The 24,851-nt window shown below is 41.0% G+C and overlaps 1 protein-coding gene across 2 annotated transcripts in view; it reads left to right on the forward strand.

Annotated features, from left to right (window-relative positions):
* The window catches only part of LOC110509189 (excitatory amino acid transporter 5-like), a 73,565-nt gene that overhangs the window by 26,223 nt on the left and 22,491 nt on the right, over positions 1 to 24,851 (forward strand). For both annotated transcript variants that reach the window (XM_036966850.1, XM_036966849.1), the window contains exons 3-7: positions 9,393 to 9,608; positions 18,390 to 18,432; positions 19,426 to 19,660; positions 20,028 to 20,127; positions 20,655 to 20,888. In XM_036966850.1, the coding sequence (XP_036822745.1) occupies positions 9,393 to 9,608; positions 18,390 to 18,432; positions 19,426 to 19,660; positions 20,028 to 20,127; positions 20,655 to 20,888 (828 nt within the window). The remainder of the gene's footprint in view (positions 1 to 9,392; positions 9,609 to 18,389; positions 18,433 to 19,425; positions 19,661 to 20,027; positions 20,128 to 20,654; positions 20,889 to 24,851) is intronic.

Consider the following 24,851-nt stretch of genomic DNA (forward strand, 5'->3'; position numbering starts at 1 on the left):
TTTATTTGTCACATTAACATGTTAATGCGACGGTAGCGAAATGCTTGTGCTTCTAGTTCCGACATTGCAACGAGTAATCTAATCTAACCTAACAATTCCAAAACTACTACTTTATACACACAAGTGTAAAGGGATAAAGAATATGTACATAAACATATATGAATGAGTGATGGTACAGAACGGCATTGGCAAGATGCAGATGGTATCGAGTACAGTATATACATATGAGATGAGTAATGTAGGGTATGGGAGGGAACAGGGAGTACAGGAGAGGGCTCAGAACGCACCCTTGTGGGGCCCCAGTGTTGAGGATCAGCGGGGTGGAGATGTTGTTACCTACCCTCACCACCTGGGGGTGGCTCGTCAGGAAGTCCAGTACCCAGTTGCACGCGGCAGGGTCGAGACCCAGGGTCTCGAGCTTGATGACGAGTTTGGAGGGTACTATGGTGTTCAATGCTGAGCTGTAGTCGATGAACAGCATTCTCACATAGGTATTCCTCTTGTCCAGATGGGTTAGGGCAGTGTGCAGTGTGGTTGCGATTGCGTCGTCTGTGGACCTATTTTGGCGGTAAGCAAATTGGAGTGGGTCTGGGGTGGAGGTGATATGGTCCTTGACAGCCAAGTTGTCTTTAGACAGATACATTCTATTGTTCTCATAGAGCAAGATTGTTTTCACACTCTCTGTTACATACAACATGAAAATCAACACACAATCCGATACATCACAGAAACACAATACAATACACAACAGTATTGTTGTACTTTGTGTAAGCAAAGGGAGGAAGTGAGTGAGGTAGCGATTGTAAACTACCTATCTACTACATCGGCAATGGAAATATATTCAGTCAGTCACAATTATCACAAGATTCCAGTGATATACAATTGCAAGTAAACAACCGCAAAGTGTGATTAACATAAAAAACAATGACAGCGAATTCTAAATCTCTTTTAAAAGTGATGAAGAATTTGGTTCCAGGAAAAAAACTATTGATTTATCAGTCACATGCATACCTCCAAGCCCTTCTGGCACCAACTGATGCATGTCTGATGCCTAGAGTTCTGATTTTCTAATTTTGCAGCATCCAAACATCTTTAATAAACCATAGTTGAATAATGAATTAACATCTAATGAATGTATTTGTTTTCATTGAATTTGTGACCACAGAATGATGTTTGAGTTCTGTAGCAGACTTTACTGTTAATTGGGAGATGGCTGATACTTCATGATTCTTCTCTTTTGATCTGGCTGTGTATTTTTCTATCCTTGCTGCATCCCAACACCTCTGATAAACCATATTTGAAGAAATCATTGATTTCTATTTAATGTATTTGCTTTTATTTGTGATGACAAGGACGGATTGTCCCTGTGTGAAAATTAGCAAGAGTGTTCATCAGTTTCTTGATGACTACACAGTCTCTTGTGTAGACTGAATGAATCTGTGTGCGTCCCAAATGGCACCCTATTCCCTTTGTAGTGCACTACTTTTGACTAGGGCACACACACACACACACACACACACCCACACACACACACACACACACACACACACACACACACACACACACACTAATCTCGGCACCCAGACCCAAATGAGTGTCACGGCCTTGTCATGAGAGACTTAGTCTCGTGCATTAGAAGCCTTCTGAGGCTATGAGCGGCTATATCTTAGTGATATATGAAACAGTTATATACATACTGTACACAAATACCCTCCCCCTTCACTCACTGCCTCCTGTGCCCATCTCCTGCTGGTAAGAGACTGTGTGACGATCAAGGACATCCAGAAAGCTATCTCAGCCTCAGCACGGGATCTCAGTCTCAAGGTCGGGATGGTTCACTGCATCTACGTCCCAAATGGCACCCTATTTCCCATTCCCCAATTGGTCCTGTTCAAACGTTGTGCAAGGAATGGGGTGCCATTTGGGATGTAGATCGTATCTCAGAGGGGTATCTGCGGAGGACAGACTCACAGCACAAAATGGCAGAGGAAACATTAATTGACCACTCTAACCCGCCGGCCAAACAATACAGGATTAGATTTTAGGCAGCTCGGTCAACATCTTGCCTGCATCCCAAATGGTACCCTATTCCCTATATAGTGCACAACTTTTGAACAGGGCCCATAAGGCTTTGGTCAAAAGAAATGAACTATGTAAGGAATATGGTGCCATTTGGGAAGCATCCCTTGTCTGTCCAGCTCTGGGGATCAGAGAGTCCCAGAGATCGATGTCCCCTCCATTTCTGTGTCAATATAAATGCTCTCTGGTACTAAATGGTAGTAAATCTGCAACAAGTGGTCCCACTGATACAGTGTGATTTCTTTGCCTTTTCATTACTGAGAGTGATGTCACATAGCCTTCGTTTTGTACTACCAGTACAACAATTAGTTGTACATTACATTCATGGCAAGGGCTACATGAATCAAATTTGAATATGAATATGAATGAGAATCTAACTGAGAGAAAATATTTATATTAAAGGGCTAAATATAATCCCTTTCACAGAAGTTAAGCGCTATAGCACGATTGAAATGTAGAGGTAATGTTCCCATGTTCGCTGAGACTGATTCTAGGTAAATGCTGCATATGTCGGCTCAATCGGAATTTACCTTTAAATCTTGGCGCACCCTTCCTGTTAGCGGGATCATTTTCGTCAACATTACTAAAGATATTTAATTTTCATGAAATCACAAGTGCAATATAGCAAAACACAGCTTAGCTTGTTGTTAATCCACCTGGCGTGTCAGATTTCAAAAAAGCTTTACAGCTAAAGCAAACCAAGCGTTTATGTAAGGACACCTCTCTCAGCAGACAAAACATTACAAACAGCTATCAGCAAAGTAGATTGGCCACGAAAGTCAGAAAAGCAATAAAATGAACCAGTTACATAAAAAATGTTGCTTATGTTCCATAAAATTAATTTTTATATCCAAAATATCTCCATTTGGTTGGCACGTTTTGTTCAGAAATCCAAAGGCTCGAGCGGTCACGACGGGGCAGACGAACATTCCAAATAGTATCCGTAAAGTTCGTAGAAACATGTCAAACATTTTTTATAATCAATCCTCAGGTTGTTTTTACAATAAATAATCGATAATATTTCAATCGGACCGTAGCTTTTTCAATAGGAGAGAGAGAGAAAATGTCTGCTCCAAGCTGACATCCAAAACTCTGCTGGCACCCAGCCATCCACTGACGCGATGTGATAGTTCTCGCTCATTTTTCAGAATAAAAGGCTGAAACTATGTCTAAAGACTGTTCACACCATGTGGAAGCCATAGGAAAAGGAATCTGGTTGATATCCCTTTAAATGGAGGGAAGGCATGCAATGGAACAGGGAGCTTTCAAAATAAGAGGCACTTCCTAGTTGGATTTTCCTCAGGTTTTTGCCTGCAATATCAGTTCTGTTATAGTCACAAACAATATTTTGACAGTTTTGGAAACGTTAGAGTGTTTTCTATCCCAATCTGACAATTATATGCATATTCTAGCTTCTGGGCCTGAGAAATAGGCAGTTTAATTTGGGTACGTTTTTCATCCAAACATCAAAATACTGCCCCCTACACTCAACAGGTTAACCTCTATGGGACTGGTGACCCCCCCGAGAGAGAAGCATTGAAAAGCATTGAAACTCCCCGAAGGCATAGTACAGCCACGCCCATTTTCTGAAGAATTGCATTATGGGCCCTAAAAGCACGAAAATAGTGCCACTGCTTGTATACTTCATATTTTGGCAAATTTAGTACGACATCCGGTTACTTTTGGCATACTAACTACATCCATGCTACGATCAATAAGCATACTACATACTCAATTTACATCACAAATAATACAGTTAATGAGGTTAGTATTCGAACACAGATCTAGTGTGCATGTGAATTTGGGCCGTGTAAAGCAGATGCAACCCGGGTACGGTCCATGAATTGGACTATGCGAATGTAAATACTAGATTATGTTGAAAACAATGGTCCGCCATCTTGGTCACAGTCTCTAGTTATTTTATACTTCAGTGCTTATTATTCAACTGAGATCATTAGTGGGATGGTTGGAGTTCTCTTGAAGTTGGAAAGTTGCAGTAATGTTGGAAGTTATGTCCTAAAGGGTTTTAACCTGTGCTTTGAGTGTTGGATTTCTTATGTTCATGTCATAGACCTGATTCTATTGATTTCTGTGTATATTTGATGTGCCTGATGACTAAATATTTAGGGAACGCTAGTAAGAAAAAATGTACAGTGGCTTGCGAAATTATTCACCCCCTTGGCATTTTTCCTATTTTGTTGCCTTGTATCATTTGATTTACACAGCATGCTTACCACTTTGAAGATGAAAAACAAAACAGAAAACTTGAGCGTGCATAACTATTCACCCCCCCAAAGTCAATAATTTGTAGAGACCCCTTTTGCAACAATTACAGCTGCAAGTCTCTTGGGGTATGTCTCTATTAGCTTGGCATATCTAGCCACTGGGATTTTTGCCCATTCTTCAAGGCAAAACTGCTCCAGCTTCTTCAACTTGGATGGGTTCCGATGGGGTAAAGAAACCTTTAAGTCATAATGCAGATTCTCAATTGGATTAAGGTCTGGGCTTTGACTAGGCCATTCCAAGACATTTAAATGTTTCCCCTTAAACCACTCGAGTGTTGCTTTAGCAGTATGCTTAGGGTCATTGTCCTGCTGGAAGGTGAACCTCCATTCCAATCTCATATCTGTGGAAGACTGAAACAGGTTTCCCTCAAGAATTTCCCTGTATTTAGTGCCATCCATCATTCCTTCAATTCTGACCAGTTTCAAAGTCCCTGCCGATGAAAAACATCCCCACAGCATGATGCTTCCACCACCATGCTTCACTGTGGGGATGGTATTCTCAGGGTGATGGGAGGTGTTGGGTTTGCGCCAGACATTTTCTTTGATGGCCAAAAAGCTAAATCTGACCATATGTTTGGGGAATCTCCCACATGCCTTTTGGCGAACACCAAACGTGTTTACTTATTTTTTTCTTTAAGCAATGGCTTTTCTTCTGGCCACTCTTCCGTAAAGCCCAGCTCTGTGGAGTGTACGGCTAAAAGTGGTCCTATGGACAGATATTCCAATCTCCGCAGTAGAGCTTTGCAGCTCCTTCAGAGTTATCTTTGGTCTCTTTGTTGCCTCTCTGAATATTGCCCTCTTTTTTAATTTTTTTTTATTTTACCCCTTTTTCTCCCCAATTTTGTGGTATCCAATTGTTTAGTAGCTACTATCTTGTATCATCGCTACAATTCCCTTACGGGCTTGGGAGAGACGAAGGTTGAAAGTCATGCGTCCTCCGATACACAACCCAATCAAGCCGCACTGCTTCTTAACACAGCGTGCATCCAACCCGGAAGCCAGCCGCACCAGGAAACACTGTGCACGTGAATAATATAATAATAAGGCCCTCCTTGCTTGGTCTGTGAGTTTTGGTGGGCGGCCCTCTCTTGGCAGGTTTGTTGTGGTGCCATAATCTTTCAATTTTTAAATAATGAATTTAATGGTGCTCCGTGGGATGTTCAAAGTTTCCCTGATCTGTACTTCTCCACAACTTTGTACCTGAGCTGTTTGGAGAGCTCCTTGGTCTTCATGGTGCTGCTTGCTTGGTGTAGTCACTTGCTTGGTGGTGTCCCTTGCTTAGTGGTGTTGCAGACTCTGGGGCCTTTCAGAAAAGGTGTATATATACTGAGATCATGTGACACTTAAATAAAGTCCACCTGTGTACAATGTAACTAATTGTGTGACTTCTGAAGATAATTGGTTGCACCAGATCTTATTTAGGGGCTTTTATAGCAAACATCTGCATAAACCACTTTTCCGTTTTTAATTTTTGGGAATTTTTGGAAACAAGTAATTTTTTTCATTTCACTTCACCAATTTGGATTATTTTGTGTATGTCCATTACATGAAATACAAATAAAAATCAATTTAAACTACAGGTTGTGTTGCAACTTAATAGGAAAATATGCCAAGGGGGATGGATACTTTTGCAAGGCAATGTAAGCACTGTATGCTATTAGCTGAAATCTTTCTTTAAAGCCTTGTTTCCCTGTTTTTTTACGTACACTGAGTATACCAAACATTAGGAACACCTTTTCCCTCAGAACAGCCCCAATTTGTCGAGGCATGGACTCTACAAGGTGTCGAAAGCATTCTACAGTGATGCTGGCCCATGTTGACTCCAATGCTTCCCACAGTTGTGTCAAGTTGGCTGAATGTCATTTGGGTGGTGAACCATTCTTGATACATACAGGAAACTGTTGAGCGTGAAAAACACAGCAGTATTGCAGTTTTGACACAAACCTACTACCATACCCCGTTCAAAGGCACTTACATTTTTTCTCTTGCCAATCACCCTCTGAATGACACACATATACAATCCATTGTCTCACAGCTTAAAAATCCTTTTTTTAACCTGTCTCCTCCCCTTCATCTATACTGATTGAAGTGGATTTAACATGTGACATCAATAAGGGATCATAGCTTTCACCTGGATTCACCTGGTCAGTCTATGTCATGGAAAGTGTTCTTAATGTTTTCTTAATGTTTTGCAGTACACTGTATATTGGAATTATTCCGTGAAATTGTGAAAATTACAAAAATGCCCCTTTAGTGTAGGAGCTGTTTTAAAAGGCCGACTGAAATTTCAGCCCGTTTCGGTGGGATGGAGTTTCGTCCCATCACCAGGCGGCAAATTAGTTAAATTAGTTAATTAGTTCATATTTGATGTTGAGATAAAAACGACTGCGTTCAACCTTTAAAAAGTGTATTTCACATGAATGTCCCAATACACTATACAGACGAGAACAAGAGGTAGCTAACCATTTAATCAACCGTTAGCTCTCTCTCTCTTTCTCTCGTTCGCTCACTCTACTCACTGTCTACAGTCTGATTTTCCAGTCTCTCTCTTTCTCGCGCTCTCTCTCTCTCTCAATTCTATTCAATTTGCTTTATTGGCATGACGTAACAATATACATGTTGCCAAAGCGTATTTAGGAGACTGAGTGATTCATTTACAACATTAACATATTTAAAATAATAATAATCAATATTGTCAAATGGACAATCAGTAGCAACAATAATCAAGGGTAAAAAATAATCATACAATGGAGAATAACAATGGCATAGAGGACATGTGCAGGTTGGTCTGTCAGACACGGTCCCTCATATTTTTGCAGACAGCAATGTAGTGCGCTGCCAACCTACAGCTCTCTGCGTCTTCCCCAAACAGGACGGTAGCCTATTATCATCAGAGAGGTCTCTGAAACCTTGAATAAGGGTTTCAAATTTGGGGAAATTACACTTTTAGTTTTATATTTTTTAAACATTTTGTCAGGAAATCCAGCTGTGTCTCAGGTCCTGCTGTGGTGCAGTGGTTGCACAGCCTTTCCTCTACAGGGAGCCATGTTTCCTGTGTCTACCATTCTCAATGGCAAGGCTGTGCTCACTGAGCCTGTACTTTGTACAGGTTTTGATCAGTAACCATGGTCAAATAGTTTGCCATGGTTTACTGTTGATGTAGTGCCAGATAGCAATGCATTTTGCCTTGTGCTTGTGTTTCCCAATAGGTAATGTAGTTTTGTTTTGACTGTGTTGTAATTTGGTTTATTCTGATTGATTGGATGTTCTGGTCCTGAGGCTTCAGTGTGTTAGTAGAACAGGTCTGTGAACTCAACCCCAGGATCAGCTGGATTAGGGGACTTTTTTCTTTGCTCAGTGTTTGGCATTGCAGAGCTTGGTATTGATATGAGAGGGTATCACTGGACTAGTGTCAGTTGCTTGCTGATGTGCTGTGCTTTTTTGGTTCTGATTGTACGTTTATAGAGTTTTAAAGTCTCATAGTAATGAAGGCGTAATTCACCATTATTTGGCACTTTGTGCTTTTGGTTTGATAGTGTTCCAATTTTCCAATTTTTTTCCTGATAATTTTAAAATCTGTATCAAACGAGTGGTCATTGGTATTTTAATGTATTTATTTTTAAAATCTATTTCAGTTGTGCTTCTTTTGCCGTTTGCCTGAAAATATTGTTTATATGTTTTACTGCTAGATTGATGCCTTCTTTTCTATGAGTGTATGTGGTATCTAGAAAGTTATTGTGTTTGGATTTTTTGGTTACTGGTTGCCTTCTGTGCTGTTTTGGGCCCATCTGTATGAATTTCTGAAGTTGCACAGCTTTCTGGGGTGTGAATGTGTGGTTGTTTCCAAGTCTGTACTTTTGAGGAACAATGTAATTTGGCTGTGATCAGACAGAGGTGTTAGTGGCTTGATGGTGAATTAGCTGAGAGAGAAAGGGTCAATGTCTGTAATCATATAGTCTACTGTGCTGTGGCCAAGAGGTCAGTAATAGGTGAATCTCCCCAAAGAGTCCCCCCCCCCATAACCTACCATTAACAAAGTACAGACTCAGGCTTTGACAGAGCTACAACAAATCCCTTCCGTTTTTGTTTATGGTGCTGTCACTGTTATTTCTATGGGGCAGATTAAGACAGAAACAGTATGGACTGTAATAAAGCTGTCCCCTCGTGTGGTCGTTAGGTCAGATAGTGTGCCTGTGAGCGCATGTGTGTCTCCACAGATCAGCACATTTCCCTGGGCCTGTGAGTGACAGTGAGTGACAATGTCTGCCTTACACCATGTCTCCTGCAGAATGATGACATCAACATATTTTCAGTGGTAAACTCTTCAGTCCAAAGATTGACAAGTTTAGGCCCTGAATGTTTCACATGCTAACTGATAGTGATTTCACGTTGCAATTAAGAAAGAATAGCACAGTAAAAAATACAGTAATTACTAAGTTGTTAGGAGTGAGATAAACAATGGATAACAGCAAACGGGTTCTCTTTTTATTTTTTCCTTCTTTCTATTGAACAAGTAAACTCTTAGTACAGCAGTGTATGCGTGTGCATTGAGTGGAGTTTAGTGCAGGTATACTGGAGGAGCTGTTTAATCTCACTCAATCCTCCAGAGTTCTCCTTTCCGCTGAGGGCCTCAGCGTAGCTGCGCTGGTCCTGCTGTTGGGCCCCGTGGAGGGTGGCCAGATCTGGGCCGGGGGGGTCTGCCTCTCTGGTCTGGTAGAGGTGGTGGTCTGGTGTGGGGTAGTTGGCTGGGCCTGGTCCAGTCTGGCTGTGCCGATGGAAGTGGTGATGCTCTGGTGGTGGGTAGGGCCTGTGAGGTGTGCTGGGTCTGGTGTGGAATTGAGGGGGCTTGGGGCTCCTTGGTAGTCTGGTAGGGGTCTCTGGGTGGTCCTCTGTCCAGTAAGACGTGGGGTGTTTGTCTACCAAGTGCCCCCTAACCATTCTGTTTCTCTCTGTCTTCTCTCCCTGTGATGATCTGCCTGGCTCTTTCACTTCCTAACCATTCTTTTTCTCTTCTCTCTCTCTCTCCAGTTTGATGTCGGGGCTAGCAGCCTTGGATGCCAAGTGTTCCAGCCGCCTGGGCATCATGACCGTCTCCTACTACCTGTGGACCACCTTTGTGGCGGTGGTGGTGGGCATCCTCATGGTTACCATCATCCACCCAGGGGGCGCCGCCCAGAAGGAGGACAACGAGGACAGCGGCAAGCCAATCATGAGCTCCGCTGACGCCCTGCTTGATCTGATTCGGTAAGAGACAGGAAGAAGATCATTACATTGACCTTTGACCTATGTTGTTGCGTGTCCTACTGAATTGAATCATTCTAAAATCAGCCTACAGTGAAGGTTCAATTATTCAAGGGTTGCAATGTTGAGGGGTTTTATTTGTCACGTTTACAATAAACAGTTGTTCCCCAGTGCAAAATATATTCTAGACAGGAATATTGCTATTACTTTGTCAGTTCCTCTTCAAGCCTCTGTACTCTGTGACTATTGACATGCTAAAGGCTTTGTTGTTCAATAAATCAAATGTATTCACATAGTGACTTTTATAAAAGCAACATTTCTTACAAGGGTTTTTACACAGTAACATGGCAACTGCAGATTCCCAAGACTCTCTAGACCTCACACAGTAAGAGACCTCCCCTTCATCAGAATTTGTTTGAGGCAGGCTTTAGAAAAATGATTTGATATGATAAATGATAAATGATAAAACCAGTAAGACATGCGTGTGTCCGTGAGTGTGTGCGTGCATGTGTGCATGTGCGTTCCGTGTGGAGATTGTAGCAGGCAGCTAAGGGGCTTCCAGCTCTTAGCTTCACCTCCTCAGTTAACAACAACAATCCTCAGCAGAGCCTTGGAATATAATTACCATTGGTTGCGTCCCAAATGGTAACCTATGAATAGGGTGCCATTTGGGATGTAGGCCAGCAAATAACCATGGCCCTCAAAATGCCTTATGCACTCCAAGATCTTAAGCACAAGACATTTGTAAGATATAGTGTTAATTGGATTCGTAACATATCGTCCAATTTTTTAATATAAAATTGAAGGACGTAACAAGTAATTCGAAATGGATGACGCCGTACACAATTTGATGACGTAGTACACAATTTGATGACGTAGTACACAATTTGACGACGTAGTACACAATTTGACGACGTAGTACACAATTTGATGACGTAGTACACAATTTGACGACGTAGTACACAATTTGACGACGTAGTACACAATTTGATGACGTAGTACACAATTTGATGACGCCGTACACAATTTGATGACGCAGTACACAATTTGATGACGTAGTACACAATTTGATGACGTAGTACACAATTTGATGACGTAGTACACAATTTGACGACGTAGTACACAATTTGACGACGTAGTACACAATTTGATGACGTAGTACACAATTTGACGACGTAGTACACAATTTGACGACGTAGTACACAATTTGATGACGTAGTACACAATTTGATGACGCCGTACACAATTTGATGACGCAGTACACAATTTGATGACGTAGTACACAATTTGATGACGTAGTACACAATTTGACGACGTAGTACACAATTTGACGACGTAGTACACAATTTGATGACGTAGTACACAATTTGACGACGTAGTACACAATTTGACGACGTAGTACACAATTTGATGACGTAGTACACAAAAAACGGGGACCACTTTTGGCTCGTGAACACCACTTTCAAAACTACTGGCTGAAATTATGCAAAAGTTCGAGAGTGCATCTTTGATGCATTATTAAAAATCATTAAAAAGCAGCATTTTTATTCTCTTTGTTCTCTTTTCCATCCAATGCCACCGTGTCAACGCTCCAGCTAATGGATCATTATTGTGTCCTATATACAGTTGAAGTCAGAAGTTTACATACACTTAGGTTAGAGTCATTAAAACTCGTTTTTCAACCACTCCGCAAATTTCTTGTTGACAAACTATAGTTTTGGCAAGTTGGTTAGGACATCTACTTTGTGCATGACACAAGTCATTTTTCCAACAATTGTTTACAGACCGATTATTTCACTTATAATTCACTGTATCACAATTCCAGTGGGTCATCTGTACAAACAATAGTACGCAAGTATAAACACCATGGGACCACGCAGCCGTCATACCGCTCAGGAAGGATACGCGTTCTGTCTCCTAGAGATGAACACACTTTGGTGAGAAAGTGCAAATCAATCCCAGAACAACAGCAAAGGACCTTGTGAAGATGTTGGAGGAAACAGGTACAAACGTCTCTATATTCACAATAAAACAAATCCTATATCGCCATAACTGCAAAAAACACTAAAGCTGGAGACTCTTACCTCCCTCACTAGCTTTAAGCACCAGCTGTCAGAGCAGCTCACTGATCACTGCACCTGTACATAGCCAATCTGTAAATAGCCCATCCAATCTACCTCATCCCCATACTGTATTTATTTATTTATCTTGCTCCTTTGCACCCCAGTATCTCTACTTGCACATTCATCTTCTGCACATCCTACCATTCCAGTGTTTATTTGCTATGTTGTAATTACTTCGACACCATGGCCTATTTATTGCCTTATCCCTCCCTTATCCTACCTCATTTGCACATGATGTATATAGACTTTTCTACTGTATTATTGATTGTATGTTTGTTTATTCCATGTGTAACCCTGTGTTGTTGTATGTGTCGAACTGCTTTGCTTTATCTTGGCCAGGTCGCAGTTGCAAATGAAAACTTGTTCTCAACTAGCCTACCTGGTTAAATAAAGGTGAAATACAGTGCCTTGCGAAAGTATTCGGCCCCCTTGAACTTTGCGACCTTTTGCCACATTTCAGGCTTCAAACATAAAGATATAAAACTGTATTTTTTTGTGAAGAATCAACAACAAGTGACACAATCATGAAGTGGAACGACATTTATTGGATATTTCAAACTTTTTTAACAAATCAAAAACTGAAAAATTGGGCATGCAAAATTATTCAGCCCCCTTAAGTTAATACTTTGTAGCGCCACCTTTTGCTGCGATTACAGCTGTAAGTCGCTTGGGGTATGTCTATCAGTTTTGCACATCGAGAGACTGAAATTTTTTCCTATTCCTCCTTGCAAAACAGCTCGAGCTCAGTGAGGTTGGATGGAGAGCATTTGTGAACAGCAGTTTTCAGTTCTTTCCACAGATTCTCGATTGGATTCAGGTCTGGACTTTGACTTGGCCATTCTAACACCTGGATATGTTTATTTTTGAACCATTCCATTGTAGATTTTGCTTTATGTTTTGGATCATTGTCTTGTTGGAAGACAAATCTCCGACCCAGTCTCAGGTCTTTTGCAGACTCCATCAGGTTTTCTTCCAGAATGGTCCTGTATTTGGCTCCATCCATCTACCCATCAATTTTAACCATCTTCCCTGTCCCTGCTGAAGAAAAGCAGGCCCAAACCATGATGCTGCCACCACCATGTTTGACAGTGGGGGTGGTGTGTTCAGGGTGATGAGCTGTGTTGCTTTTACGCCAAACATAACGTTTTGCATTGTTGCCAAAAAGTTCCATTTTGGTTTCATCTGACCAGAGCACCTTCTTCCACATGTTTGGTGTGTCTCCCAGGTGGCTTGTGGCAAACTTTAAACGACACTTTTATGGATATCTTTAAGAAATGGTTTTCTTCTTGCCACTCTTCCATAAAGGCCAGATTTGTGCAATATACGACTGATTGTTGTCCTATGGACAGAGTCTCCCACCTCAGCTGTAGATCTCTGCAGTTCATCCAGAGTGATCATGGGCCTCTTGGCTGCATCTCTGATCAGTCTTCTCCTTGTATGAGCTGAAAGTTTAGAGGGACGGCCAGGTCTTGGTAGATTTGCAGTGGTCTGATACTCCTTCCATTTCAATATTATCGCTTGCACAGTGCTCCTTGGGATGTTTAAAGCTTGGGAAATCTTTTTGTATCCAAATCCGGCTTTAAACTTCTTCACAACAGTATCTCGGACCTGCCTGGTGTGTTCCTTGTTCTTCATGATTGTATTTATCATCATTAGCCTTTTAGGTCAACATTGGATCATTCAGAGATCCTCACTGAACTTCTGGAGAGTTTGCTGCACTGAAAGTAAAGGGGCTGAATAATTTTGCACGCCCAATTTTTCAGTTTTTGATTTGTTAAAAAAGTTTGAAATATCCAATAAATGTCGTTCCACTTCATGATTGTGTCCCACTTGTTGTTGATTCTTCACAAAAAAATACAGTTTTATATCTTTATGTTTGAAGCCTGAAATGTGGCAAAAGGTCGCAAAGTTCAAGGGGGCCGAATACTTTCGCAAGGCACTGTATATATATATTTTTTAATAACCTGAAAGGCCGCTCAGCAAGGAAGAAGCCACTGCTCCAAAACCGCCATAAAAAAGCCAGACTACGGTTTGCAACTACACATGGGGACAAAGATTGTACTTTTTGGAGAAATGTCCTCTGGTCTGATGAAACAAAAATAGAACTGTTTGGCAATAATGACCATCATTATGTTTCAAGGAAAAAGGGGGAGGCTTGCAAGCCGAAGAACACCAACACTTCCCAACCGTGAAGCATGGGGGTGGCAGCATCATGTTGTGGGGGTACTTTGCTGCAGGAGGGACTGGTGCACTTCATAAAATAGATGGCATCTTGAAGAAGAAAATTATGTGGATATATTGAAGCAACATCTCAAGACATCAGTCAGGAAGTTAAAGCTTGGTCGCAAATGGGTCTTCCAAATAGACAATGACCCCAAGCATATTTCCATAGTTGTGGCAAAATGGCTTAAGGACAACAAAGTCAAAGTATTGGAGTGGCCATCACAAAGCCCTGACCTCAAGCCTATAGAAAATGTGTGGGCAGAATTGAAAAAGCGTGTGCGAGCAAGGAGGCCTACACACCAGCTCTATCAGGAGGAATGCGCCAGAATTCACCCAACTTATTGTGGGAAGCTTGTGGAAGGCTACCCGAAACGTTTGACCCAAGTTAAAGAATTTAAAAGCAATGCTACCAAATGCTAATTGAGTGTATGTAAACTTCTGACCCACTGAGAATGTGAAAAGCTGAAATAAAAGATGAAATAAATAATTCTCTCTACTATAATTCTGACATTTCACATTCTTAAAATAAAGTGGTGATCCTAACTGACCTAAGACAGGGAATTTTTACTGAGAATAAATGTCAGGAATTGTGAAAAACTGAGTTTAAATGTAATTGGCTAAGGTGTATGTAAACTACAGACTTTATGACCACCTCTGTCGCCTCAGTTCAACCCAATCATGTATATAGAAAACATACGTCTCTGGTTCAACCTCTGTTCACCATCACCCCAGAGAGGATGAATTATTTGGTACTGTAGCTCCCCAAGACAACATTTAACCCAGACCATTCCTTTTCACATTTCTCCAGTGAGAGTTTTGAACTGTTTAATTCAACTGTGCCAGAGATATTTTGGTAATATTTGAACAAATATTTGGAAATATAAGGCCAGGGTCTATATTTGGAAAATATTAAGCTATGAACTGCTTAATTGACAATATAACTGCTCTTTTAAAGCTAAAGTTTGCGATAGGCAAAACTGCAACACTGGCTGCCCCCAGGTGCGTTTGTTACTGTTTTTGTTACTGTTACTGTGTTAGCATCCAGCATCGTGGTATAAAAAAAGAACATTGTACATACTCTGATGTTCTACCGTGCATTAAATCTCCAGCGTCTGGTTGTCTCTCACCCAGCCACCCTGGTGGTTAACCATGTGTGCTGTGTCATGTGCCGTCTCAGTCTCACGGAGTGTGTGTGTGTGCGTGCATGTGTGTTTCAGTGACACGAACGCACACAGGATGTAAAGCCTAATGCCTCCTCTGTCAGTGGGTCACAGCTAAGCTAATTAAGCAGGTGAGGGATGGAGTGTGGGTTTAGGGTTAGACACAGGGACACGCTAGACTGACTCAGAGCATCACAGTGTGTATGACCATAACAGTCGGTCAGTGGGCCACTGTCACAAGCACTTAGTCACCCAGTCACAGGCCTATGGCCCTACACAGCTCCCAGTCACAGGCCTATGGCCCTTACCTACACACAGGGACCGCTCGTAGGGAGGCTTTACTACACAGACAAATGCAGTTTATAATGACTTTATTATCGTTTAGTATTAATGATTAACAAACATTTACCATATGTTATAGTAAACATAATAAATAAAAAGGCAGTAAGTTGGCACACGTGTTTGTTCACAAACGTGTATATTTTTTTGTTAGAGCTGAACACCTACCTTGTCATGTGGTGTCCTGTATCAGAAAATGGTAACAGGTAATCAGATTTATGATGTGAAAAAGTGTATGTTAAGCCAGACTCTGTGGCCCTTCCCTACAACACAGAGTCCTCATGTGAGAGACTCTACACAGACAATGGCACTTTATTACTACATTATTACTATTAAATATAACTGATTAAGGAACACTGAATATCTTTTATTGTCATTGTGTAAGTATAGGTGGTACTCATTCAGGTGTATTTTGATTAGAGCTGAGCATGTGCATTAGCCTGTTGCATGCTGTTAAACATAGGGAACTGATGCAGAGGGTAACTGCGCAATTATTGATGTGTTTTTTTTAATCTTGAGAAATTATAAAATGAAAAGTGAGTGCTAAGCCCTGTGACATTTTGAAAATGTGTGGGACAATGACCTGTGTATCTATACCAGGGTTGAAGTCAATTCCATTTCAATTCTAGTTAATTCTGGAAGTACACTGAAATTCCAGTTCCAATTGACTTTAAAGCTTTTCAATAAGGAACATGTGGAATTGGAATTGACCCCAACCCTGGTATCTACCTAGGCAGCAGCTATGGCACATGTACGTGAGGCCAGGAGGAGGGATCCTGCCTGTCCTTGTTGTTGCTGTGTGGGGTTTGTTTTATCCCAGAGGACAGCTGTGCTCAGGATTTACCCTAAAGCTTTAGAGCCTCCCTCCCTGCCTTCATCTATCATGCCAGTGTATATATGTGCTTATGTCGGTGCGCCTCTTTTTGTGCATGTTTGTGTGAGGTGTATGTGTGCGTCTGCATGTCCAAGTATGTGTGTGCTTATGGCTGTGAGCTTGCGTGTGTGTTTAATGTGATGTGTGTATGAACGTGTGTAATGGTGTAGGTTTAATTAGTGGCATTGAGGTCAGTGTTTCCTTCTGATCCACACTGTGTTTGATTACCAGAGTGGTTTATTGGCATGCTTGACTCTCATGGAGGACCAGATGACTTAGTAATGGAATCTACTATAAATCAAGTCAAATTCAAATCCAATTTATTTGTCACCTACACAGTTTACAGGTATGACCTAGTGATTAAATATACTGCACTTCAATACTTTATATCAGTATATCAATAATATTTTTTTCTTTATTTCTTAAAACCATCAATCAACAAATTAATCACATTATATTTATACAGTGAATTTTACAAATGTTTATCGAGCAGGTTGTTTATTATTGCACTATATACATATATTTTTTAAAATGTTTATTGAACCATTTTTTAACTAGGCAAGTCAGTTAAGAACAAATTCTTATTTACAATGACGGCCTACCACGGCCAAACCCTAACCTGGACGACGCTGGGTCAATTGTGTGATGCCCTATGGGACTCCCAATCACGGTCGGTTGTGATACAGCCTGGAATTGAACCAGGGTCTGTAGTGATGCCTCTAGCACTGGCCATATGTTTGCATTTCAAATAGCGACGCTCATCCTGAGCTCGCACCTCCAGCCCTGGGAGGGACATTCCCGCAAAGTGAAGGAGATTCCATTTGTCTCCTGGTGCCTTCCAAGGCTGAAAGTGATTAAAACTGAACCTGAGGTTGTGAATGTAATTATGTGAATTAAATTGTTGTGCTTGGATTGTTTCAAGAGCTGTATATTAGGTATGTTCAGAGAGACCGGGTCAAAATTGTATGTTGGGTTGACCGGTTATCAGGCACATTCCTGTTGTCTGGTCATAACATTCAAAAGATCAGAGTCTCCTTTGGTTTAACTGAGAACTTGTTTTGAAAGCTACATTAAGACACGCGTATTTCTTATTAGTTGAGAGTCATTTACTCTGTCTTATACTGTAATGTATAATGTATTTTATGTACACAGTAATTATTTGAGTGTCAATTAATTTGTGACTAATACATCTTATTAGTTGATTTGAGTAAATGCATCCCTCATTTATAGAGTAACTCTTTGACTATACATTCATAATTTAGTAGGTCTATTGGTAAATGTTATTTAGAATATACACATAGCATTATGCATAGGTTCTAACATGACATCTCTGGCTAAGATAGACCTACATTAAGCTTGGACTATGGTTGCTATAAAAAACTCATAAGTCCTATAAGCCACTTAATAATCACATAAAGCTATCTTAGAACACATGTAATTACAGTACCAAGTGGTGACGTGCAGACTCTCAAGCTGGCTAGACCCTTCGGTATACAGTACCAGTCAAAAGTTTAGACACACCTACTCATTCAAGGGTTTCTCTTCATTTGTACTATTTTACACTTTGTAGAATAATAGTGAAGACATCAGAACTATGAAATAATACATATGGAATCATGTAGTAACCAAAAAAGTGTTAAACAAATCAAAATAAATGTTAGATTTTAGACTCTTCAAAGTAGCCACCCTTTTCCTTGATGAACGCTTTAGACACCCTTGGCATTGCTACTTCTATGTGTTCTACTGAAAATGCTACTACTGTACACATTGTGTACAAAGTTTCTGGTTATCCACAAGATGATGTGAAAGAGAGAAGTGGTGCACCAAAAAAGGTTGTAAAATAAAGTGTAAAGCTTTTGGATGCGGTCAGGTTCTCTGACTCCTCATTTGGAACATTCTGTGCTTCCATGTCTGTTATTGGAAAGTCTAGTCACATAACAGATTTGAACTTCACATGAAAAAGTTTGATTGAAAAATTGTGAATCATCTTATTTCAACACTTTAATTTCTGAAACCTGTCAGCCGGCTACAGAGTTGAACCCTTTTCTCTATTCTTCCCTTCCAGAAACATGTTCCCAGCCAACTTGGTCCAAGCAACTTTCCAACAGGTGAGCAGTATGACATTATCATACTGTATATAATAGAAATGTAGCCGTTTCCATTTTAGTTTCCTAAAGAGTTTTAGGAGGAGTGCCAAAGCATGAAATGCCGATAATAGGAGATGAATGAGATTAATTTAAATAGAAGTCTGTATATTTGAAATACAAATTCACCAAATTATGGGTGACCGTTGACCGAAATGCATTCAGTACAGTATATTTAACTAATTCTGACTCTTTTTCATACACGTACCATCATCATGCTTAGCTTGTATATCTATCTACACATAATATGTTAGATACTTCAGTATGACATTAATGTATATACTGTATATATACTGTATATATACTGAGTGTACAAAACATTATGAACTCTCTTTCCATTACATAGACTGACCAGGTGAATTTAGGTGAAAGCTATGATCCCTTAATGATGACACTTGTTAAATCCACTTCAATGAGTGTAGATGAAAGGGAGGAGACAGGTTAAAGAAGGATTTTTAAGCCTTGAGACAATTGAGGCATTGATTGTGTATGTGTACCATTCAGAGGGTGAATGGGCAAGACAAAAGTTTTAAGTAAGTGCCTTTGAAAAGGGTATGGTAGTAGGTGCCAGGTGCACTAGTTTGTGTCAAGAACTGCAACGCTGCTGGGTTTTTCACGCTCAGCAGTTTCCCGTGTGTTTCAAAAATGGTCCATCACCCAAGGACATCCAGCCAACTTGACACAACTGTGAGAAGCTTTGAAGTCAACATGGGCCAGCATCCCTGTGGAACGCTTTCGACACCTTGTAGAGTCCATGCCCCAATGAATTGAGGCTGTTCTGATATTTGGAAGGTGTTTTGTACACTAAGTATATATCTGGTCTTGTTACTTTAGTAATGTTCCAGGAGTATTCCCATAAAGAAGCCCCCCTGCCCAAAGTGGCCCTGACAGAGAGCTTTATACAGTATATGTTGAATATTTTAATATAATTTTCATGTATACATCTGGTCTTATTAGTACCGTACCAGGAGTATCCCCATCATGAAGGCCCCCCCACCCACGGTGGCAGCCTCCCTGATGGAGAGCACCACCCGGAGGGTCTATATCTACGGTGTCCAGGACGACAACGGCACCGACATCCAGAACTTCTCCCTGGACTTGACACCTCCGCCTGACATCCAGATGCGCACACTGCCCGGGACCAGCGATGGCATGAACGTCCTGGGGATCGTCATCTTTTCCGCCACCATGGGTGAGTGACGTCATCACTGACCTCTAACCCTGTGATGACATTATGGGTGAGGGACAGTTCCACTAACAAATGCACACACCGACGTGGACGCATGCATGCACACACACACACAAACACACAGACACACACACAAACCCCCTAAGGCATACTGCCTTGTTGTGCCATTATGTTTGAGTGACATCAGATACTATCACTGTCATCCCTGCCCTTCATCTAGTTAAACTTTACACTTTAGTTCTTTCCTCAATGTTTATCAATTCCCTATAGTAAAAGCACAAACTATTATCAAATCAATCTGGCCCACGGTATGGTGTCCATGTTGTCTCAGTCTAACACCATGTGTTGTTGTTGGTGGTGGTCTCTCCAGGTATCATGCTGGGAAGAATGGGGCCTAATGGCAGCGCCTTGGTCAACTTCTGTCAGAGTCTGAACGAGGCTGTCCTGAAGATTGTCGCCATAGTGATCTGGTAAGAGCTAGAGGCCCCTCACAAGGAACTCAGTTGGGGTCTCAACTTACTGTTGAGAGTTAGAATAGTAGAATGCACAAGGTGCAGGATCAACATTTGGTTGTGGATCAGCAATTTTTCTCTTGTTATTTCAGTCACTGACAGTCACTCAGTTAGCCATGTCAACTTTAAAAATATATATATAAAAATAAAAACGAAATGAATAGAATTGCTTGACATGTTTTATAAAATTACCAGGAGTATTCTCACAAAATGTCTCTCTGCCTCATTGCAAAAATGTGTAGAACTGCAGAAATCTTGCTTTAAAACTGCTACATTTTTTGTACACCCCAAATGTATAGAATTGCAGGAAAGTAACTTAAAAACCAAAATGTTTCTCTCCACCGTCAAGAGCAAGGCCAACCAAATCTCGCTTAGGGCTCCCAAAAGGCCAGCTCTGTTAAAAAACTAGCCTATTTGGGTAAAAAAAAGGACCTACAATGAGAATCTACAATGTAAACAACTCTTAATTTCCTGTTCCACCGCAGGTACTTCCCTTTCGGCATTGTGTTCCTGGTTGCCGGTAAGATCCTGGAGATGGACGACCCGTCGGCCATGGGGAAGAAGTTGGGGTTCTACGCTATCACCGTGGTGATGGGACTGGTGCTGCACGGTCTCTTCATCCTACCAGCCATGTACTTCTTCATCACCAAGAAGAGTCCCATCGTCTACATCAGGGGCATCCTGCAGGCCCTGCTCATCTCCCTGGCAACCTCGTCCAGGTAAACATCAACAACCATAAAACTGACCCTAACCCTAGCTTCATATCCACACACTGGCTCAATCCTAGCCGTAACCCTAACCCTAGACATAATACTAACCCTAGCCATAACACTAACCCTAGTCAAAACCCTATAACCACAACCCTAGCTCCAGTCACATTCCCTACTAACCTAATAAATGTGGTCACATCTTTTGGCACTGATCTCACTCATAATATGGCACTGATCTCACTCAGATCTCATCACATTTGTTGGTATGGAACCCTTGAGTCCCCTGTATGGCCCCAACCCGATCTAGTCATGGAGACATCCACTAGGGTGACCGTTGAAAAATGCATTAATAGATGGTGCAATGGGTGTATAGACTTTCACTATGCACTATTTTCAGATTTTGCTGCCTTAAAATGTAATCTAAAAAGGGATGCAATTTGATATTTTCCCTACGGATCTACACAACCTACTACACATTTTCGAAGTGAAAGATAATTATAGAAAATGATTCTAATTATAAAACATTGAAAAACAAGATGTCTTGTTTGCGTATGTCTTCACACCCCAGAGAGAATACTTGGTCGAAGCACCTTTGGCAGCCTTTAGAGCTGTGAATAATTTTGAACACGATTCTACCAACTTTGCACAACTCCTTGGGCAACATATATACACTGTTTTTGTCAAAATTGCTCAAGCTTAGTAACTTTGGCTGGGAATCGTTGATGGACAGCAATATTCAAACCTGAGACTGGACCACTAAGGAACACGCAACACCTCTTGGAAAGCAATTCTGGTGTGTCTTTGGCATTAAAATGTGTGTCATTGTCCCACAAAAAAGCTAGGTTTCATATTTATTTTGATCCTGACAAGCTCCCCAGTCTCTGCTGGCGACAACCATAACCATAACATGATGCTGCCGCCACAATACTTGAAAACACAGAGGGTTTCACTCTATATATAGTTTTTAATTTAGGACAAAAAGTTAATTCCTTTGCCGTGTTGTCTTGCAGTATTACTTAACGGCCTTATTACGAACAGAGTGGATGATTTGGAGTGGATTTAAAAAAATACAGGCTTCCTTCTTTTCACTGTGTTATACAGACCAGTAATGTGGAGTGAAAGCAATGTTGTTGATCCTCTGTATTTTCAGGAAAAATCATGTTATGGGTATTCTTGTCACCGGGAGGGACTGGGGAGTTTGTCAATTAAACATTGACAGCAGTAAAGGGTGTTAATATAATGAGCAGGATCTTTCAGTGAATCTCTCTGCTCTTGAATGAATCATAGCCATTGAAATAAGCATCTCTGTCTCGTGTTGAGTTTGGTTGAAATGAAATGACAAAATACTAGCTTGAATCAGCCTTATCACTGTCTGTGTCTTTCTTGTCATTTACACTGAGCAAAAATATAGACGCTACATATAAAGTGATGGCGCCGGAGGGTAGGGCTGCCTTCTTAACCAACCATGCTATTTTGTTTGTCTTTTCGCGTTGTTCGTAACTTGTTTTGTACATAATGTTGCTGCTACCGTCTCTTATGACCGAAAAGAGCTTCTGGACATCAGAACTGGGATTACTCACTTCAAGTTGGACGAGGAGTTCTTCTTCAATGAGTCGGACGCAAGGGATATACTATGGATGCCCGACCAGAACCAGATCCCTGTGATTAGCTGGAAAAGGAAAACGTAGGTTTTGCGGAAAGAGATCAGGATGCCTTGTGAGGATTAGGCGATGAGTGACTAATCTGCCAACGGGACATTAAAAACTGTTATATCTTATGTTTCACCGAGTCGTGGCTGAACGACACAACATTAAGAACATACAGCTGGTGGGTTATACACTCTATTGGCAGGACAGAACAGCAGCCTCTGGTAAGACACGGGACGAGGGCCTATGAATTTCTGTAAACAACAGCTGGTACACGATATCTAAGGAAGTCTTAAGGTTTTGCTCACCTGAGGTAGAGTATCTCTTGATACGTTGTAGACCACACTATCTACCTAGAGAGTTTTCATCTGTATTTTTCATAGCTGTCTACATACCACCACAGACCGATGCTGGCACTAAAACCACACTCAATGAGCTGTATTCCGCCATAAGCAAACAGGAAAACGCTCATCCAGCGGCGGCGCTCCTAGTGGCTGGGGACATTAATGCAGGGAAACTTAAATCAGTTTTACCTCATTTCTAATCAGCATGTTAAATATGCAATCAGAGGGGGAAAAAATTCTAGACCACCTTTACTCCACACACAGAGAGGCGTACAAAGCTCTCCCTCTCTTTCCATTTGGCAAATCTGTCCATAACTATCCTCCTGATTCCTGATTACAAGCAAAAATGAAAGCAGGATGCACCAGTGACTCAGTCTATAAAACTGTGTGATCATGCTCTCCGCAGCCAATGTGAGTAAGACCTTTAACCTTTAAGGATCCGCCCCTTTTGTTTTCATTTTCGTTAGTGCCTTATTGCAAACAGGATGCATGTTTTGGATAATTTTTATTCTACACAGGATTCCTTCTTTTCACTCTGTCATTTAGGTTAGTATTGCGGATTAACTACAATGTTGTTGATCCATCCTCAGTTTTTTCCTATCACAGCCATTAAACTCTGTAAATGTTATGAATTCACCATTGGACTGATGAAATCCCTGAGCTGTTTCGTTCCTCTCTAGCTACTGAGTTAGACGGATGCTTGTATCTTTGTAGTGACTGGGTGTATTGATACACTATTCAATTTCTGCTTTTATTTTTAACCATCTACCAATAGGTGCCCTTCATTGCAAGGCATTAAATATGAATTCGTAAGGCAGAAATTATTCAATTTTAAAGCATTAGTCACCTCACCAAAGGCTTCAGTCATAAAAAAGTTATACTTAAATCCGAACTGGTTCTCTATCAAATTAGTAAGAATGTCTCACCCTATATTCAAGAAAGGCAATTTTCCCTTTATTCAGGGAGAAAAAGTAAGGAACTTGTCTGTCGACCTTGCATTAAAGACCATACAGTAATTGGTTAAAGAAAATTGTGATAAATAAAAAAGTATACCAGTTTCATTTAAGGACCCAAAACTTGACATCCGCTAGTTAACCAGTCAATGTTCAGGTCACCCAGATAATATACCTCTGTTAACATCGCACACATTGTCAAGCATTGCACACATACAGTATTATTCAAATACTGACTGTTAGCACATGGTGGCCTGTAGTAGCATCTTAAAAGAAGAGACTTTAGATGAGGCATGTGAACTTGTAACCACAACACTTCAACACCATTTGACATGATATCCTCTGGGGCCAAGATGCCAACAATCTGTTTTCCCAGTCATTGTTAATAATGATTTACAGAGAGTGCTAATGTCTCTCAAGAGTGCTTACAGTTTGTTGGCATCTTGACGCAAGTATTTTAGGACATCCACCTTTCCCTGGGAGATCTGCAAACTGTTTTTAAGGTCCTGGACCTCTCTGGTCAGATTGTCAATTATTTTGTTAGTTGAGTCCATCAGTATTTGGACAACGCTCTTTAAGCCATTTTCCTGTTGTTGCGAAAACTGCTTGTAGAAACCTTTTTGTTTGTTTAAAAGATTCTTCACCTGTGATGGAGAAACACTGTCCTCGCCATGACTCCCATCTTTGGCTTTAGATGCCACGGTAGCAACGTAGGCTAATACTGGCACTCCACACATTTCCAGAGGGCAGGTTGCAGGTCAGATTTAAACAACAACAAACAAAAAAGATTTAGACAGCCACAAGTCCGGGACAATAAATGGTCCAGTGACAAGGGCTAACCGTGTAGCAGGCTATGTTCAAGCTGTCAAGGAAACGTTGCTAGTTTGATAGCTTGTTAGCAGCTAGGTTAGCTGCTATGCCAAGCAACTATATTACTCATTAAGGAAAGCACTAATATCTTCAAATACCATTCCTCAGTGAAATACTGTTACCTGAGTTTGTCAGTTAACGCAGACTGCCTGCAGCTAA

The sequence above is a fragment of the Oncorhynchus mykiss genome, chromosome 28 (assembly GCF_013265735.2).
Source record: "Oncorhynchus mykiss isolate Arlee chromosome 28, USDA_OmykA_1.1, whole genome shotgun sequence".
Lineage (NCBI taxonomy): Eukaryota > Metazoa > Chordata > Actinopteri > Salmoniformes > Salmonidae > Oncorhynchus > Oncorhynchus mykiss.